Raw genomic sequence first — 20,161 nt, forward strand, 5'->3', positions numbered from 1 at the left:
TTCTCTGTTGTTCTCTCCTCTCTCTATCCCTCTCTCTCTCCATTTATCAATCCCCCATTCTGTCGTTCTCTCCTCTCTCTATCCATCCATCCCCCATTCTCTGTCGTTCTCTCCTCTCTCTATCCCTCTCTCTATTTATCCATCCCCCATTCTCTGTCGTTCTTTCCTCTATCTATCCATCCATCCCACATTCTCTGTCGTTCTCTCCCCTCTCTCTATTTATCCATCCCCCATTCTCTGTCATTCTCTCTATTTATCCATCCCCCATTCTCTGTCGTTCTCTCCTCTCTCTATCCCTCTCTCTCTCTATTTATCCATCCCCCATTCTATCGTTCTCTCCTCTCTCTATCCCTCTCTCTCATTCCATCCCCCATTCTCTGTCGTTCTCTCCTCTCGCTATTCCTCTCTCTATCCATCCCCCACTCTCTGTCGTTCTCTCGCTCTCTCTCTATCCATCCATCCCCCATTCTGTCGTTCTCTCCTCTCTCTATTTATCCATCCCCCATTCTCTGTCATTCTCTCCTCTCTCTATCCCTCTCTCTATTTATCCATCCCCCATTCTCTGTCGTTCTCCCCTCTCTCTATTTATCCATCCCCCATTGTCGTTCTCTACTCTCTCTATCACTCTCTCTCTCTCCATTTATCCATCCCCCATTCTCTGTTGTTCTCTCCTCTCTCTATCCCTCTCTCTCTATTTATCCATCCCCCATTCTGTCGTTCTCTCCTCTCTCTATCCCTCTCTCTATTTATCCATCCCCCATTCTCTGTCGTTATCTCCTCTCTATCCCTCTCTCTCTCTATTTATCCCATCCCCATTCTCTGTCGTTCTCTCCTCTCTATCACTCTCTCTCTCTATTTATCCATCCCCCATTCTGTCATTCTCTCCTCTATTTATCCATCCTCCATTCTATCGTTCTCTCCTCTCTCTATCCCTCTCTCTATTTATCCATCCCCCATTCTCTGTCGTTCTCTCTCTCTCTCTATCCATCCATCCCCCATTCTGTCGTTCTCTCCTCTCTCTATTCCTCTCTCTCAACCCATCCCCCATTCTCTGTCGTTCTCTCCTCTCGCTATTCCTCTCTCTATATCCATCCCGCATTCTCTGTCGTTCTCTCTCTCTCTCTCTCTCTCTCTCTCTATCCATCCATCCCCCATTCTGTCGTTATCTCCTCTCTATCCTTCCATCCCCCATTCTCTGTCGTTCTCTCCTCTCTCTATTTATCCATCCCCCATTCTCTGTCGTTCTCTCCTCTCTCTATTTATCCATCCCCAATTCTCTGTCGTTCTCTCCTCTCTCTATATATATATATATATATATATATATATATATATATATATATATATATATATATATATATATATATATATATATATATATATATATATATATATATATATATATATCCATCCCCATTCTCTGTCGTTCTCTCCTCTCTCTATCCCTCTCTCTCTCTCTATTTATCCATCCTCATTCTGTCATTCTCTCCTCTATTTATCCATCCCCCATTCTCTGTCGTCCTCTCCTCTCTCTATCCCTCCCTCTCTCCATTTATCCATCCCCCATTCTCTGTCGTTCTCTCCTCTCTCTACGCATCCATCCCCCATTCTCTGTTGTTCTCTCCTCTCTATCCCTATCTCTCTCTATTTATCCATCCCCCAGTCTCTGTCGTTCTCCTCTCTCTATCCCTCTCTATTTATCCATCCCCCATTCTCTGTTGTTCTCTCCTCTCTCTATCCCTCTCTCTCTCTATTTATCCATCCCCATTCTGTCGTTCTCTCCTCTCTCTATCCCTTCCTCTCTCCATTTATCCATCCCCCATTCTCTGTCGTTCTCTCCTCTCTCTATCCCTCTCTCTATTTATCCATCCCCCATTCTCTGTCGTTCTTTCCTCTATCTATCCATCTCTCTCTATTTATCTATCCCCATTCTCTGTCATTCTCTCCTCTATTTATCCATCCCCCATTCTCTGTCATTCTCTCCTCTCTCTATCCCTCTCTCTATCCATCCATCCCACATTCTCTGTCGTTCTCTCCCCTCTCTCTCTATTTATCCATCCCCCATTCTCTGTCATTCTCTCCTCTCTCTATCCCCCTCTCTCTCTATTTATCCATCCCCATTCTCTGTCATTCTCTCCTCTATTTATCCATCCCCCATTCTCTGTCGTTCTCTCCTCTATCTATCCCTCTCTCTCTATTTATCTATCCCCATTCTCTGTCGTTCTCTCCTCTCTATCTATCCATCCCCCATTCTCTGTCATTCTCTCCTCTATTTATTCATCCCCCATTCTCTGTCGTTCTCCTCTCTCTACCCCTCTCTCTCTCTATTTATCATCCCCCATTCTGTCATTCTCTCCTCTATCCATCCATCCCCCATTCTGTCGTTCTCTCCTCTCTCTATCCCTCTCTCTCAATCCATCCCCCATTCTGTCGTTCTCTCCTCTCGCTATTCCTCTCTCTATATCCATCCCCCATTCTCTGTCGTTCTCTCCTCTCTCTATCCCTCTCTCTATTTATCCATCCCCCATTCTCTGTTGTTCTCTCCTCTCTCAATCCCTCTCTCTCAATCCATCCCCCATTCTGTCGTTCTCTCCTCTCTATCCATCCATCCCCCATTCTCTGTCGTTCTCTCCTCTCTCTATCCCTCTCTCTATTTATCCATCCCCCATTCTCTGTTGTTCTCTCCTCTCTCTATCCCTCTCTCTATTTATCCATCCCCCATTCTCTGTCGTTCTCTCCTCTCTCTATTTATCCATCCCCCATTCTCTGTCGTTCTCTCCTCTCTCTCTCTATTCATCCATCCCCCATTCTCTGTCGTTCTCTCCTCTCTCTCTCTATTTATCCATCCCCCATTCTCTGTCGTTCTCTCCTCTCTCTCTATTTATCCATCCCCAATTCTGTCGTTCTCTCCTCTCTCTCTATATATATCCATCCCCCATTCTCTGTCGTTCTCTCCTCTCTCTATGCATCCATCCCCCATTCTCTGTTGTTCTCTCCTCTCTATCCCTATCTCTCTCTATTTATCCATCCCCCATTCTCTGTCGTTCTCCTCTCTCTATCCCTCTCTATTTATCCATCCCCCATTCTCTGTCGTTCTCTCCTCTCTCTATCCCTCTCTCTCTCTATTTATCCATCCCCCATTCTGTCGTTCTCTCCTCTCTATCTATCCATCCACCCATCCCTAATTCTGTCGTTCTCTCCTCTCTCTATCCCTCTCTCTCTATTTATCCATCCCCCATTCTCTGTCGTTCTCTCATCTATCCATCCATCCCTAATTCTCTGTCGTTCTCTCCTCTATCCCTCTCTCTCTCTATTTATCCATCCCCCATTCTCTGTCGTTCTCTCATCTATCCATCCATCCCTCATTCTCTGTCGTTCTCTCCTCTCTTTATCTATCCATCCATCCCCCATTCTCTGTCGTTCTCTATCCCTCTCTCTCTCCATTTATCCATCCTTCATTCTCTATCGTTCTCTCCTCTCTATCGACCTCCCTCTTTTTCTCTCCAACAATAGTAGCAGCTGGTACATACATTTATGATTATACGTATATTGTCTATCTTTATTACATGGACAATGCTTAAGTGTGTTGTCCATTTGCTACAGGGCATATCCACAAAACAGAGTTTCCCTTCAAATAAATCTAACAAATCCCGCTCTCCTCTATGAAAGACCAGCGCCTGAGAACATCAATTTGTCATCTGGAATACAATAATGTCAGGTGGGAAAAAACTGTTTGTTGTTGTAATATCACAAACGGACGTGGGAGTTTCCCCACTAAGCATTCCAGCTTTAAACATTTCAAAATAAAGGCCATTTGAGGAAATGGAAGCTGAGCTCAGTTAGTGGTCAGTCTTTAGCTGACAGAGGAGCTTTGTTTGCCAGGGGGACTTTAAAGTGATAAGGTAGAAGGCCTTCAGGGTGCTTTCACCTGTCTAGCCCCCCTCCCTTCTTTTAGACTATTAAAACTATACCACTTTAGACTATATCAATGAAAGAGATGCGCCCAGAGCCTTCACATCCCAGTCTGAACAGGCTGCATCGTTTCAGAGGGAGCAGCACAGGGGACATGACCAGCATAAGACAAACAGGCCTGACAGACTGCATTGCTCTATCAGCCTGTTTCAGTGGACAGCAGAGTTCAGACGGCATGGCTCTATCAGCCTGTTTCAGTGGACAGCAGGGTTCAGACTGCATGGCTCTATCAGCCTGTTTCAGTGGACAGCAGGGTTCAGACTGCATGGCTCTATTAGCCTGTTTCAGTGGACAGCAGGGTTCAGACTGCATGGCTCTATTAGCCTGTTTCAGTGGACAGCAGGGTTCAGACTGCATGGCTCTATCAGCCTGTTTCAGTGGACAGCAGTGTTCAGACTGCATGGCTCTATCAGCCTGTTTCAGTGGACAGCAGGGTTTTAATCACTGACTCTGTTCCAGTGGGTCGTTTCAACACAATACTGTTTACAGTCTCAGTGGCCCAAAGAGGTGAGCTCCCTGGCGACAAATACACACCATACAGTTACTTATTGACTGACGTGGGCTGACTAAGTGTCTTTCAATGGGTTGTAAAACTTTAGTGGTGGTATAGGGAAACGAGGGTGATTAAGTCTAAAATTCTGTGTGGGTGTGCATTCATATGTTTATGAGTGTTTATGTTCTGACCGGTGAGCCCATTTCTGTGTCTTTGTGTGTGAAAGTGTGTGTGCCAATTTGTACCTAAATGACAGAGTGGAGTAATGTCGGGGCGTGTAGGAGCGGTAATTGCGCCAGGAATAAATATTTCAGTTTTGTGCCTTTATCTTTCATTTACAGAGAGGCTTTGAGTCTGCCAGCTGAATTAGCATAATGAGGAAAGGCAAGCGAGCTGCACTTCATGACATTACAAAATGGCTGCCGTCAGAGGGGCCTGTCCTACTGAGAGCTAGACGTACCGAGAGGAGTGGAGAGATGCATCGCTTCAGATCGGGCCTTCATTATGGATTACTAAACATGTCAGCATTTAGCCACATGCTAGCACTTATTCATAACAAAAACATTGACCTGTTAGCATGGTAGCGTGAGGCTAACAGCCTTGTTGAAATAGACTAGACCCTTCACAGCCAGCCAGTCACATACACTGTCACCCAGTATCATGTTTTGGCCCTGACAAAGTCACTATGACCTGAAAACGTCTGGCACATGTCAGCGTAACCTTTTCTAAACTCTAGCGCCAATACATTTGGCCCAATGCTAGCACTGGTACATAAAACACATCTGTTTTGGCCATAGTGCCCTGATAAAGTCATTATAATACTGAAAACTTAAGGTAAACATAACTTTCATTTCTCTCTTCGAATTCCGCCAAGGCGGCCATTTTCCTACCATTTTCTGCAGGTGCTTCTCTTTCCGCACGTCCACCATGACCATGCCCTCCTTGACCAGGCTGAGGCCCACGTCGTCCTTGGAGTCGGCGAACTGCAGTGTGACATGGGGGCAGGTGACGCCGCTGTGCTCCACGTTGAGGAGACACTGGGTGTTCTGGATGTCCCGCACCAGGCTGTCTACCACGTCAGCACGCGCATCCTCCTAACGGGGGTGGAAGAGGAGGAGAGGGGAGGTCAAGGGGTTAGGTCACCCTGCTGGAGGCTGTTGAACCGGAACAGTTTATCCTGAAATCTTTAGTCCTCTAATAAAAGGGACTCATATTGTGCTCAGAGAGCGAGACAAGGAAGCCAATTAGGAGTAGTGAGGAGCAATAAGACACGCCCCGCCATGGCTTTAAAAAACAGGGATCAATTGAGTACACCCCAACATCCCCCATTCATCATTGCTCTGTCCCTCTCGCTTGCTCTCCTTCCTCCTTGCCCTGGTCCTGTCTCCATGGCAACCCCCGAGCAAGCTGCCCTTGGGGTGTGAATGTGGTGTGTGTCTCTGTGTGTGTATGTGTGGAGAGGGATGCTGAGTGTTCAAGGGGGAAAACTGAGGGGCTTTTTGTTTCTTCTTCTTCCTGTGGTCAGCTTGTCTCACACTCCGCGGGGGAGCTCAGGGCGAGAGAGGGAGGGAGAGGTGGTGAGAGAGACGGATGGAGGGAGAAAGAGAGCCAAGTGGACTGGGCGAGAAAGAGAGAGGAGGAGAGAGTGCCAAGGGGACAGGGTGGGGATATGCAATATGAATGAGGGCCTTCTGCTGAGTGGGACAGGACACTAACAGGGCCTTCTGCTGAGTGGGACAGGACACGAACAGGGCCTTCTGCTGAGTGGGACAGGACACGAACAGGGCCTTCTGCTGAGTGGGACAGGACACGAACAGGGCCTTCTGCTGAGTGGGACAGGACACGAACAGGGCCTTCTGCTTAGTGGGACAGGACACGAACAGGGCCTTCTGCTGAGTGGGACAGGACCCGAACAGGGCCTTCTGCTGAGTGGGACAGGACACTAACAGGGCCTTCTGCTGAGTGGGACAGGACACTAACAGGGCCTTCTGCTGAGTGGGACAGGACACTAACAGGGCCTTCTGCTGAGTGGGACAGGACACGAACAGGGCCTTCTGCTGAGTGGGACAGGACACTAACAGGGCCTTCTGCTGAGTGGGACAGGACACGAACAGGGCCTTCTGCTGAGTGGGACAGGAAACGAACAGGGCCTTCTGCTGAGTGGGACAGGACACGAACAGGGCCTTCTGCTTAGTGGGACAGGACACGAACAGGGCCTTCTGCTGAGTGGGACAGGACACGAACAGGGCCTTCTGCTGAGTGGGACAGGACACGAACAGGGCCTTCTGCTGAGTGGGACAGGACACGAACAGGGCCTTCTGCTGAGTGGGACAGGACACTAACAGGGCCTTCTGCTGAGTGGGACAGGACACGAACAGGGCCTTCTGCTGAGTGGGACAGGACACGAACAGGGCCTTCTGCTGAGTGGGACAGGACACGAACAGGTCTTTCTGCTGAGTGGGACAGGACACTAACAGGGCCTTCTGCTGAGTGGGACAGGACACTAACAGGGCCTTCTGCTGAGTGGGACAGGACACTGTAACAAGGTTAGTACTAGCATGCGCCTGAAATGGACCAGTGTGTGGATGGTCATAACTATGCATTCAACTATATATGCTAACAGAGGAGAATGTATTATATATGTTAACGTATATGCATGTATTAATATGAATATGTGTCTAAGTGAATGACTGACTGACAGTGTGTGTGTGTTTCTGTCTGTGTGGCCACTGGCCAGTTTGAGTCACAGCAGGTGAGTGAGATACCAGGCAGCACCCTCTCTACTCCAGGTGGCAGGGCAGAGAGGACATCTGGGGAGAAACGCTGTCACCACTAGTAACAGGCACAGAGAGAGAGGGAGGGTAGAGGAAAAAAACACAGAGCGAGAGAGATTGAGAGAGAGAGAGAACAAGAGAGATTGTGAGAGAGAGAGAACGAGAACAAGGGAGATTGAGAGAGAGAGCGAGAACAAGAGAGATTGAGAGAGAGAGAACAAGAGAGATTGAGAGAGAGAGAACAAGAGAGATTGAGAGAGAGAGAGAGAACAAGAGAGATTGAGAGAGAGAGAACAAGAGAGAGAGAGAGAGAACAAGAGAGATTGAGGACAAGAGAGATTGAGAGAGAGAGCGAGAACAAGAGAGATTGAGAGAGAGAGCGAGAACAAGAGCGATTGAGAGAGAGAGCGAGAACAAGAGATTGAGAGAGAGAGAACGAGATTGAGAGAGAGAGCGAGAACGAGTTTGAGAGAGAGAGCGAACGAGATTGAGAGAGAGAGCGAACGAGATTGAGATTGAGAGCGAGAACGAGATTGAGAGAGAGAACAAGAGAGATTGAGAGAGAGAGAGAACAAGAGAGATTGAGAGAGAGAGAGAACAAGAGATTGAGAGAGAGAGAACAAGAGAGATTGAGAGAGAGAGAGAGAACAAGAGAGATTGAGAGAGAGAGCGAGAACAAGAGAGATTGAGGGAGAGAGAACAAGAGAGATTGAAGGAGAGAGAGAACAAGAGAGATTGAGAGAGAGAGCTAGAACGAGATTGAGAGAGAGCGAGAACAAGAGAGATTGGGAGAGAGAGCGAGAACAAGAGAGATTGAGAGAGAGAGCGAGAACGAGATTGAGAGAGAGAGCGAACGAGATTGAGAGAGAGAGCGAACGAGATTGAGAGAGAGAGCGAGAATGAGATTGAGAGAGAGAGCGAGAACGAGATTGAGAGAGAGAACAAGAGAGATTGAGAGAGAGAGAGAACAAGAGAGATTGAGAGAGAGAGAGAGAACAAGAGAGATTGAGAGAGAGCGAGAACGAGATTGAGAGAGAGAACAAGAGAGATTGAGAGAGAGAGAGAACAAGAGAGATTGAGAGAGAGAGAGAGAACAAGAGAGATTGAGAGAGAGTGAGAACAAGAGAGATTGAGAGAGAACAAGATATATTGAGAGAGAGAGAGAATGAGAGATTGAGAGAGAGAGAGAACAAGAGAGATTGAGAGAGAAAACAAGAGAGATTGATAGAGAGAGATCTGACCAGAGATTTAGGAACAGAAGAGAGGAGAGAAATATTAGCTGAGAGAGAGAGGATATAAAGAAGATGGGTAAGAACCTCTGAGATAAAGAAAACATTTGCTTTGGCAATGTAAACATATTTTCCCATTCCAAAAAAGCCCCTTGAATTGAATAAAGAAAACAGGAACCAAACAAGAGCCAACAGAGGCAGAGAGAGACAGAGAGAGAGAAATAAAAGAGCCAGAAAGAGGGAAGTAGATAAAGGGAAATGGTGAAAGAGACAGATCAAATGAAAGAGCGGTAGAAAGACAAAGGTGGAGAGAGAAAAGGGGGATACAGCTGTGTCAGCTGTAGAGAGTGGAGGTGAGGCTGAGGCCTGGGCGGACAGATGGCCCACATCACCCTGCTGCAGCTTCACACTGACTCAGTGGAGAGGGGACAGCACACACACCTTGAACCCAGACACACACTCGAAAATAAACAAATATAAATATTGGGTAAGGACACACACATTACACACGCACCGACAGACACACATTACACACGGACACACACACACGGACACACACACACACGGCAACACATGGACACACACGAGCAGAACCACAAAAATAGACATCCTAGGCTAGGACACATACTAAGCTTAGACAGATGTAAAAACACACACTTTCCGTTCAGACCAAACCATGTGTTTTGATCTTAGCTATGTGATGCCCACTCAGACAAACCATGTGTTTTGATCTTAGCTATGTGATGCCCACTCAGACAAACCATGTGTTTTGATCTTAGCTATGTGATCCCACTCAGACAAACCATGTGTTTTGATCTTAGCTATGTGATGCCCACTCAGACAAACCATGTGTTTTGATCTTAGCTATGTGATCCCACTCAGACAAACCATGTGTTTTGATCTTAGCTATGTGATGCCCACTCAGACAAACCATGTGTTTTGATCTTAGCTATGTGATGCCCACTCAGACAAACCATGTGTTTTGATCTTAGCTATGTGATGCCCACTCAGACAAACCATGTGTTTTGATCTTAGCTATGTGATGCCCACTCAGACAAACCATGTGTTTTGATCTTAGCTATGTGATGCCCACTCAGACAAACCATGTGTTTTGATCTTAGCTATGTGATGCCCACTCAGACAAACCATGTGTTTTGATCTTAGCTATGTGATCCTCACTCAGACAAACCATGTGTTTTGATCTTAGCTATGTGATCCCCACTCAGACAAACCATGTGTTTTGATCTTAGCTATGTGATCCCCACTCAGACAAACCATGTGTTTTGATCTTAGCTATGCGATCCCCACTCAGACAAACCATGTGTTTTGATCTTAGCTATGTGATCCCCACTCAGACAAACCATGTGTTTTGATCTTAGCTCTGTGATCCTCACTCAGACAAAACATGTGTTTTGATCTTAGCTATGTGATGCCCACTCAGACAAACCATGTGTTTTGATCTTAGCTATGTGATGCCCACTCAGACAAACCATGTGTTTTGATCTTAGCTATGTGATGCCCACTCATATGTTTTGATCTTAGCTATGTGATGCCCACTCAGACAAACCATGTGTTTTGATCTTAGCTATGTGATGCCCACTCATATGTTTTGATCTTAGCTATGTGATGCCCACTCAGACAAACCATGTGTTTTGATCTTAGCTATGTGATGGCCACTCAGACAAACCATGTGTTTTGATCTTAGCTATGTGATGCCCACTCAGACAAACCATGTGTTTTGATCTTAGCTATGTGATGCCCACTCAGACAAACCATGTGTTTTGATCTTAGCTATGTGATGCCCACTCATATGTTTTGATCTTAGCTATGTGATGCCCACTCAGACAAACCATGTGTTTTGATCTTAGCTATGTGATCCTCACTCAGACAAACCATGTGTTTTGATCTTAGCTATGTGATCCCCACTCAGACAAACCATGTGTTTTGATCTTAGCTATGTGATCCCCACTCAGACAAACCATGTGTTTTTTGATCTTAGCTATGTGATCCCCACTCAGACAAACCATGTGTTTTGATCTTAGCTATGTGATCCCACTCAGACAAACCATGTGTTTTGATCTTAGCTATGTGATCCCCACTCAGACAAACCATGTGTTTTGATCTTAGCTATGTGATGCCCACTCAGACAAACCATGTGTTTTGACCTTAGCTATGTGATCCCCACTCAGACAAACCATGTGTTTTGATCTTAGCTATGTGATCCCCACTCAGACAAACCATGTGTTTTGATCTTAGCTATGCGATCCCCACTCAGACAAACCATGTGTTTTGATCTTAGCTATGCGACCCCCACTCAGACAAACCATGTGTTTTGATCTTAGCTATGCGATCCCCACTCAGACAAACCATGTGTTTTGATCTTAGCTCTGTGATCCTCACTCAGACAAAACATGTGTTTTGATCTTAGCTATGTGATGCCCACTCAGACAAACCATGTGTTTTGATCTTAGCTATGTGATGCCCACTCAGACAAACCATGTGTTTTGATCTTAGCTATGTGATGCCCACTCATATGTTTTGATCTTAGCTATGTGATGCCCACTCAGACAAACCATGTGTTTTGATCTTAGCTATGTGATGCCCATTCAGACAAACCATGTGTTTTGTTCTTAGCTATGTGATGCCCACTCAGACAAACCATGTGTTTTGATCTTAGCTATGTGATGCCCACTCATATGTTTTGATCTTAGTTATGTGATGCCCACTCAGACAAACCATGTGTTTTGATCTTAGCTATGTGATCCCCACTCAGACAAACCATGTGTTTTGATCTTAGCTCTGTGATCCTCACTCAGACAAAACATGTGTTTTGATCTTAGCTATGTGATGCCCACTCAGACAAACCATGTGTTTTGATCTTAGCTATGTGATGCCCACTCAGACAAACCATGTGTTTTGATCTTAGCTATGTGATGCCCACTCATATGTTTTGATCTTAGCTATGTGATGCCCACTCAGACAAACCATGTGTTTTGATCTTAGCTATGTGATGCCCATTCAGACAAACCATGTGTTTTGTTCTTAGCTATGTGATGCCCACTCAGACAAACCATGTGTTTTGATCTTAGCTATGTGATGCCCACTCATATGTTTTGATCTTAGTTATGTGATGCCCACTCAGACAAACCATGTGTTTTGATCTTAGCTATGTGATCCCCACTCAGACAAACCATGTGTTTTGATCTTAGCTATGTGATCCTCACTCAGACAAACCGTGTGTTTTGATCTTAGCTATGTGATCCCCACTCAGACAAACCATGTGTTTTGATCTTAGCTATGTGATCCCCACTCAGACAAACCATGTGTTTTGATCTTAGCTATGTGATCCTCACTCAGACAAACCATGTGTTTTGATCTTAGCTATGTGATCTCCACTCAGACAAACCGTGTGTTTCGATCTTAGCTATGTGATCTCCACTCAGACAAACCGTGTGTTTCGATCTTAGCTATGTGATCTCCACTCAGACAAACCGTGTGTTTTGATCTTAGCTATGTGATCCCCACTCAGACAAACCATGTGTTTTGATCTTAGCTATGTGATCCCCACTCAGACAAACCATGTGTTTTGATCTTAGCTATGTGATCCCCACTCAGACAAACCATGTGTTTTGATCTTAGCTATGTGATCCTCACTCAGACAAACCGTGTGTTTTGATCTTAGCTATGTGATCTCCACTCAGACAAACCGTGTGTTTTGATCTTAGCTATGTGATCTCCACTCAGACAAACCATGTGTTTTGATCTTAGCTATGTGATCTCCACTCAGACAAACCGTGTGTTTTGATCTTAGCTATCTGATCCCACTCAGATCATTACGGGCTTCTGAGAAATCCAGGGTTTTAACAGAGTTACAACACTGCTATAACACTAACGCACTTCAGAGTGCTTGACATAGTAAAAACACAGAGTGCTGAGTCAGACACACAAGTACAGACCTAGAGATATTATAAAGACTAGGGCTCTCAAACACACTCTGCCAAGTTATTAGTGTGTGTGTATATACACTGTACAGTATGTACATACACTGTATATACACTGAGCATACTTAAGCCATAAGGCCCGAGGGGGTGTGGTATATGGCTGTTCTTAGGCACAACGCAACACGAAGTGCCTGGATACAGAACTTAGCCGTTGTATATTGGCCATATATTACAAACCCTGAGGTGCCTTATTGCTATTATAAACTGGTTACCAACATAATTAGAGCTGCAAAAATAAATGTTTTGTCATACCTGTGGTATACGGTCTGATATACCACGGCTGTCAGCCAAATCAGCATTCAGGGCTCGAACCACCCAGTGTATAAAAAACATTAAGAACACCTGCTCTTTCCATGACATAGACTGACCAGGTAAAATAAATTGAACCAAAATCAAGGTTTCATAACTATTGGCACTCCTCATTTAGAACTTAGTGCAACCACCTCTGGCAAGGATAACAGCATGGAGTCCTTTCCTGTAATGTTTGACAAGGTTAAGGAACACATTTGGAGGGATTTTGGACCATTCCTCTATGCAGATCCTTTCAAGATCCTTCACATTCTTGGGTTTGCGCTTATCAACTGCCCTCTTCCACTCAGCCCACAGGTTTTCCATTGGATTGAGGTCCGGCGACTAGATGGCCATTGCAGAACATTGATTTTGTTGTCACAGAACCATTTCTGTGTGGATCTTAAGGTATGTTTCGGGTCATTATCTTGTTGGAAAGTCCACATACGGCCAAGTCCCAGCCCTCTGGCAGAGGCAACCAGATTGTCAGCCAAAATTGCCTGGTACTTGGTGGAATTAATTATGCCATCAATCTTAACCAGTGCCCCTGGACCTCTGTGCCCCTACATATTTCACTGTGGGTATGAGGTATCTTGAGGTTCCTTGTATGCATCTCTGTTTCGACGCCAAACATGCCGATGCTGTTATCTCATCTCATCTGACCAGAGCACCTTCTTCCAGTCATAATTTAAATGTTTGGCAAACTCCAAGCGCTTGCGTCTGTGTCTTGGGGTCAGAAAGGGCTTTCTTCTGGCAACCCTTCCAAAGAGCCTGTGGTTGTGGAGGTGGTGTCTGATAGTGCTTTTTGAAACCTGGTGAACCCAAGACGCCACCAAGACCTGCACAGTGATTATTGGGGATTTTCTTGCTTCTCTCACCATCCTTCTCCCTATCTTGGGGGGAAAAATACATTTGCGTCCTCTACCCATGAGGTTTTCAACAGTTCCATATCTTTTGCATTTTTTAATAATCACACTGACAGTGCTCAGTGGTATATTCAAATCGTTTGTGGATCTTCTTGTAGCTATTACCATGAAGGTCTACGACCATCTGTCTCTTTTTCGACTGCCAGTTCTTTTCTTTTCTTCATGGTGTTGGATGACAGCAGGATATTGCATGTGTGTTACCACATTTTAATACCCTATTGAAACAGGAAGTGATGTAATGTCTCAATACAGTTCCTTAAGACTTAGATAAACTTAAAGAAGTGGAATTTAATTAGTTATTTAATTTTGGTAGATGTTATTTACAATAACCTTTAAGGGTGCCATTAATTGTGAAACCTTGATTTTGAGGACATTGATTTTTAATTAAATCAATACATTTTGGTTGGTTCCATTGAAACATTAATAAAGTAACGTATTTCTCACATGTTGGTATTTTGAGTTTCTCTCTATAATTATATTGTTTATATTTGTTTAAGCATTATTTGAGCATTGCCAGTAATTTTGGAGCCCACTGTATGTATGTATATATATATATATATATATATATATATATATATATATATATATATATATATATATATATATATATATATATATATATATATACACACACACTACCATAACCCGTTCATATATGTATGTGTGTATGTATGCATATATGTATGTATGTGTGTATGTACAGTGCCATGCAAAAGTATTCAACCCCCTTGGCATTTTTCCTGTTATGTTGCATTACAACCTGTAATTTAAATAGATTTTTATTTGGATTTCATGAAATGGACATACACAAAATAGTCCAAATTGGTGAAGTGAAATGAAAAAAAAAGACTTATTTCAAAACATTATACAAAAAAAAGACTGAAAAGTGGTGCATTCATATGTATTCAACCCTTTGCTATGAAGCCCCTAAATAAGATCTGGTGCAACCAATTACCTCCAGAAGTCACATAATTAGTCAAATAAAGCATTTATACTCCTGTTCTGAAAGGCCCCAGATTCTGCAACACCACTAAGCAAGGGGCACCACCAAGCAAGCAGCACCATGAAGACCAAGAAGCTCTCCAAACAGGTCAGGGACAAAGTTGTGGAGAAGTACAGATCAGGGGTGGGTTATAAACAAATATCCAAAACATTGAACATCCCACAGAGCACCATTAAATCCGTTATTAAAAAATGGAAAGAATATGGCAGCACAACAAACCTGCCAAGAGAGGGCTGCCCACCAAAAATCATGGACCAGGCAAGGAGGGCATTAATCTGAGAGGCAACAAAGAGACCAAAGATAACCCTGAAGGAGCTGCAAAGCTCCACAGCGTCCATAGGACCACTTTAAGCCATACACTCCACAGAGCTGGCCTTTACGGAAGAGTGGCCAGAAAAAAGCCATTGCTCAAAGAAAAAAAATAAGCAAACACATTTGGTGTTCACCAAAAGGCATGTGGGAGACGGTATTCTGGTCAGATGAGAGTAAAATGTAGCTTTTTGACCATCAAGGAAAACGCAATTTCTGGCGAAAACCCAACACCTCATCACCCCAAGAACACCATCCCCACAGTGGTGGTGGCAGCATCATGCTGTGGGGATGTTTTTCATTGACAGGGACTGGGAAATTGGTCAGAACTTTAGGAATGATGGATGGCGCTAAATACAGGGAAATTCTTAAGGGAAACCTGTTTCAGTCTTACAGAGATTTGAGACTGGGACGGAGGTTCACCTTCTAGCAGGACAATGACCCTAAGCATAGTGCTAAAGCAACACTCAAGTAGTTTAAGGGGAAACATTTAAATGTCTTGGAATGGCCTAGTCAAAGCCCAGACCTCAATCCAATTGAGAATATGTAGTATGACTTAAAGACTGCTGTACATCAGCAGAACCCAGCCAACTTGAAGGAGCTGGAGCAGTTTTGCCTTGAAGAATGGGAAAAAATCCCAGTGGCTAGATGTGCCAAGCTTATAGACACATAAGAGACTTGCAGCTGTAATTTCTGCAAAAGGTGAGTCGACAAAGTATTGCCTTTTTGTTTTATTTTTTGTTTGTTTCACAATACAAAATATTTTGCATCTTCAAGTGGTAGGCATGTTGTGTAAATCAAATGATACAAACCTCCCCAAAAATATATTTTAATTCCAGGTTGTAAGGCAACAAAATAGGAAAAATGCCACGGGGGGTGAATACTTTCGCAAGCCACTGTATGTATGTGTCTGTGTGTACAAAACTTACGTCTTGTGGGACCTGGATGTAGGCGAAGGTGTACTCAGTGGCTTGTGCAGCCAGGGTCCGAATGCTGAAGGCTGGGGGAATGACAGCCAGGCGCGTGGACGGCACTATCTCCCTCTGTGGAGGTAGAGAAGTAGAGAGAGAGAGAAGTAGAGAGAGGTAGAGAGAGAAAGAGAGAGGTAGAGAGAGAGAGAGAGAGGTAGAGAGGGAGAGAGAGCGAGAAGGAGAGAGAGAGGTAGAGCGAGAGAGAGAGAGAGAGGTAGAGAGAGAGGTAGAGAGAGAGGTAGAGAGAGAGGTAGAGAGAGAGAGAGAGAGAGAGAGAGAGAGAGGTAGAGAGAGAGAGAGAGGTAGAGAGAGAGAGAGGTAGAGAGAGAGAGGTAGAGAGAGGTAGAGAGAGAGAGAGGTGTAGAGAGAGAGAGGTAGAGAGAGATAGGTAGAGAGAGAGAGAGAGAGAGAGGTAGAGGTGGAGAGAGAGAGGGAGAGAGAGGTAGAGGTGGAGAGAGAGAGGGAGAGAGAGGTAGAGGTGGCGAGAGAGAGAGGGAGAGAGAGGTAGAGGTGGAGAGAGAGAGGGAGAGAGAGGTAGAGGTAGAGAGAGAGAGGTAGAGAGAGGCAGAGAGAGAGAGAGAGGTAGAGAGAGAGAGGCAGAGACAGGCCTTTATTGCACCATGCAGAGCTTGGATGTGATGCATCCTCAACAAAATCAAAGAGCGCAACACAGAAACACTGTTTCACCTCAATTAGAGCTTCTTTCATCCACAAAACAAAGACCTCGCTTAACTACCACTGCTGTAAGCCCAAATATTCAAATACTGGGTCTGAAAGAGGAGAGAGATATGGAGGGATATCAACAAAGAGAGAGATATCAACAAAGAGAGAGAAAGAGAGCAATATGGAGGGATATCAACAAAGAGAGAGAGATAGCGATATGGAGGGATATCAACAAAGAGAGAGAGATATGGAGGGATATCAACAAAGAGAGAGAGATAGCGATATGGAGGGATATCAACAAAGAGAGAGAGATAGCGATATGGAGGGATATCAACAGAGAGAGATAGCGATATGGAGGGATATCAACAAAGAGAAAGAGATAGCGATATGGAGGGATATCAACAAAGAGAAAGAGATAGCGATATGGAGGGATATCAACAAAGAGAGAGAAAGAGAGCGACATGGAAGGATATCAACAAAGAGAGAGAAAGAGATCTATAGAGGGATATCAACAAAGAGAGAGAACGAGAGCGACATGGAGGGATATCAACAAAGACAGAGAAAGATCTATAGAGGGATATCAACAAAGAGAGAGAAAGATATGTAGGGATATCAACAAAGAGAGAGAGATATGTAGGGATATCAACAAAGAGAGAGAAAGAGAGCGACATGGAGGGATATCAACAAAGAGAGGGAGAGAGATATGTAGGGATATCAACAAAGAGAGAGAGATAGCGAAATGTAGGGATATCAACAAAGAGAGAGAAAGAGAGCGACGTGGAGGGATATCAACAAAGAGAGAGAAAGAGAGCGACGTGGAGGGATATCAACAAAGAGAGAAAGAGAGCGACATGGAAGGATATCAACAAAGAGAGAAAGAGAGCAATATAGAGGGATATCAACAAAGAGAGAAAGAGAGCGACATGGAAGGATATCAACAAAGAGAGAAAGAGAGCGACATGGAGGGATATCAACAAAGAGAGAAAGAGAGCGACATGGAGGGATATCAACAAAGAGAGAAAGAGAGCAATATAGAAGGATATCAAAAAAGAGAGAAAGAGAGCGACATGGAAGGATATCAACAAAGAGAGAAAGAGAGCGACATGGAGGGATATCAACAAAGAGAGAAAGAGAGCGACGTGGAGGGATATCAACAAAGAAAGAAAGAGAGCAATATAGAAGGATATCAAAAAAGAGAGAAAGAGAGCGACATGGAAGGATATCAACAAAGAGAGAGAAAGAGAGCGACATGGAGGGATATCAACAAAGAGAGAGAAAGAGAGCGACATGGAGGGATATCAACAAAGAGAGAGAAAGAGAGAGACATGGAGGGATATCAACAAAGAGAGAGAAAGAGAGCGACATGGAGGGATATCAACAAAGAGAGAGAAAGAGAGCGACATGGAGGGATATCAACAAAGAGAGAGAAAGAGAGCGACATGGAAGGATATCAACAAAGAGAAAGAGAGCGACATGGAGGAATATCAAGAAAGAGAGAGAAATAGATCTATAGAGGGATATCAACAAAGAGAGAAAGAGAGCGATATGGAGGGATATCAACAAAGAGAGAGAGCGATATGGAGGGATATCAACAAAGAGAGAAAGAGAGCGATATGGAGGGATATCAACAAAGAGAGAGAAAGATATCTATAGAGGGATATCAACAAAGAGAGAGAGAGAGATGGAGGGATATCAACAAAGAGAGAGAGAGATATGTAGGGATATCAACAAAGAGAGAAAGAGAGCGATATGGAGGGATATCAACAAAGAGAAAAAGAGAGCGACATGGAGGGATATCAACAAAGAGAGAGAAAGAGAGATATGGAGGGATATCAACAAAGAGAGAGAGAGAGAGATATGGAGGGATATCAACAAAGAGAGAGAAAGAGATCTATAGAGGGATATCAACAAAGAGAGAGAGATATGGAGGGATATCAACAGAGAGAAAGAGAGCGATATGGAGGGATATCAACAAAGAGAGAGAGAGAGAGAGATATGGAGGGATATCAACAAAGAGAGAGAAAGAGATCTATAGAGGGATATCAACAAAGAGAGAGATATGGAGGGATATCAACAAAGAGAGAGACAGAGATATGGAGGGATATCAACAAAGAGAGAGACAGAGATATGGAGGGATATCAACAAAGAGAGAGACAGAGAGAGAGATATGGAGGGATACCAACAAAGAGAGAGACAGAGAGAGAGATATGGAGGGATATCAACAGAGAGATATGGAGGGATATCAACAGAGAGATATATGGAGGGATATCAACAGAGAGAGATATGGAGGGATATCAACAGAGAGAGATATGGAGGGATATCAACAGAGAGAGATATGGAGGGATATCAACAGAGAGAGAGATATGGAGGGATATCAACAAAGAGATATGGAGGGATATCAACAGAGAGAGATATGGAGGGATATCAACAGAGAGAGATATGGAGGGATATCAACAAAGAGATATGGAGGGATATCAACAGAGAGAGATGGAGGGATATCAACAGAGAGAGAGATATGGAGGGATATCAACAGAGAGAGATATGGAGGGTTATTGAGAAAGAGATGGAGAAAGGGAGAGACAGTTTAACTGAAGTCTCTTAGACCAGGGGTTCTCAAACTGGGTCCTGGGGCCCCCCTTGGAACACGTTGTGGTTTTTGCCCTAGCACTACACAGCTGTTACAAATGATCCCAGCATGATGATAAGAAGGTTATCTGAATCAGCTGTGTAGTGCTTGGGCAAAAAACTAAATGTGCACCGACTTAGAGGGCTAACTCACGATCCTCTCTCTGCTCAGCAGAGCCCTGATATAATAGCTAGAGATAACCAGTCGCTTCCATAAACCTCCTATCTGACGACAACAGCAGCAGTGTCAACACAAACTTCCACAAACCTATCTGATAACAGAAGTGTCAAGACACTCAGGCAGTCAGTCTACTTTTGTCATTTTGCTCCAAAAACCAAGATGACGCAGCCACAAAACAACTGTAGACCAAAAGATTGTAAAACCCCACCTCGATCCATTCCTTTTCAATTAGTTTCAATTGGAATGTTGGTTAAAAGGTGCATGTTCCAGGCACAGAGGGACACAGAGTACCATGGAAAACTCAGAGGAAGGCTGGGACACAGAGTACCATGGAAAACTCAGAGGAAGGCTGGGACACAGAGTACCATGGAAAACTCAGAGGAAGGCTGGGACACAGAGTACCATGGAAAACTCAGAGGAAGGCTGGGACACAGAGTACCATGGAAAACTCAGAGGAAGGCTGGGACACAGAGTACCATGGAAAACTCAGAGGAAAGCTGGGTGGGACACAGAGTATCATCAAAAACTCAGAGGAAGGCTGGGACAGAGGAAGGCTGAGACACAGAGTACTATGGAAAACTCAAGAGGAAGGCTGGGACAGAGGAAGGCTGGGACACAGAGTACTATGGAAAACTCAAGAGGAAGGCTGGGACAGAGGAAGGCTGGGACACAGAGTACCATGGAAAACTCAAGAGGAAGGCTGGGACAGAGGAAGGCTGGGACACAGAG

At 44.4% G+C, this 20,161-nt stretch overlaps 1 protein-coding gene across 2 annotated transcripts in view; it reads right to left on the bottom strand.

Annotated features, from left to right (window-relative positions):
- The window catches only part of LOC110490780 (staphylococcal nuclease domain-containing protein 1), a 374,611-nt gene that overhangs the window by 34,998 nt on the left and 319,452 nt on the right, over window positions 1-20,161 (bottom strand). For both annotated transcript variants that reach the window (XM_036944950.2, XM_090200893.1), the window contains exons 21-22: window positions 15,922-16,035; window positions 5,353-5,556 (exon numbers count right to left, since the gene is read on the bottom strand). In XM_036944950.2, the coding sequence (XP_036800845.1) occupies window positions 5,353-5,556; window positions 15,922-16,035 (318 nt within the window). The remainder of the gene's footprint in view (window positions 1-5,352; window positions 5,557-15,921; window positions 16,036-20,161) is intronic.

This window comes from Oncorhynchus mykiss, chromosome 15 (assembly GCF_057628025.1).
Source record: "Oncorhynchus mykiss isolate SJ-2025 chromosome 15, ASM5762802v1, whole genome shotgun sequence".
Taxonomy (NCBI): Eukaryota; Metazoa; Chordata; class Actinopteri; order Salmoniformes; family Salmonidae; genus Oncorhynchus; species Oncorhynchus mykiss.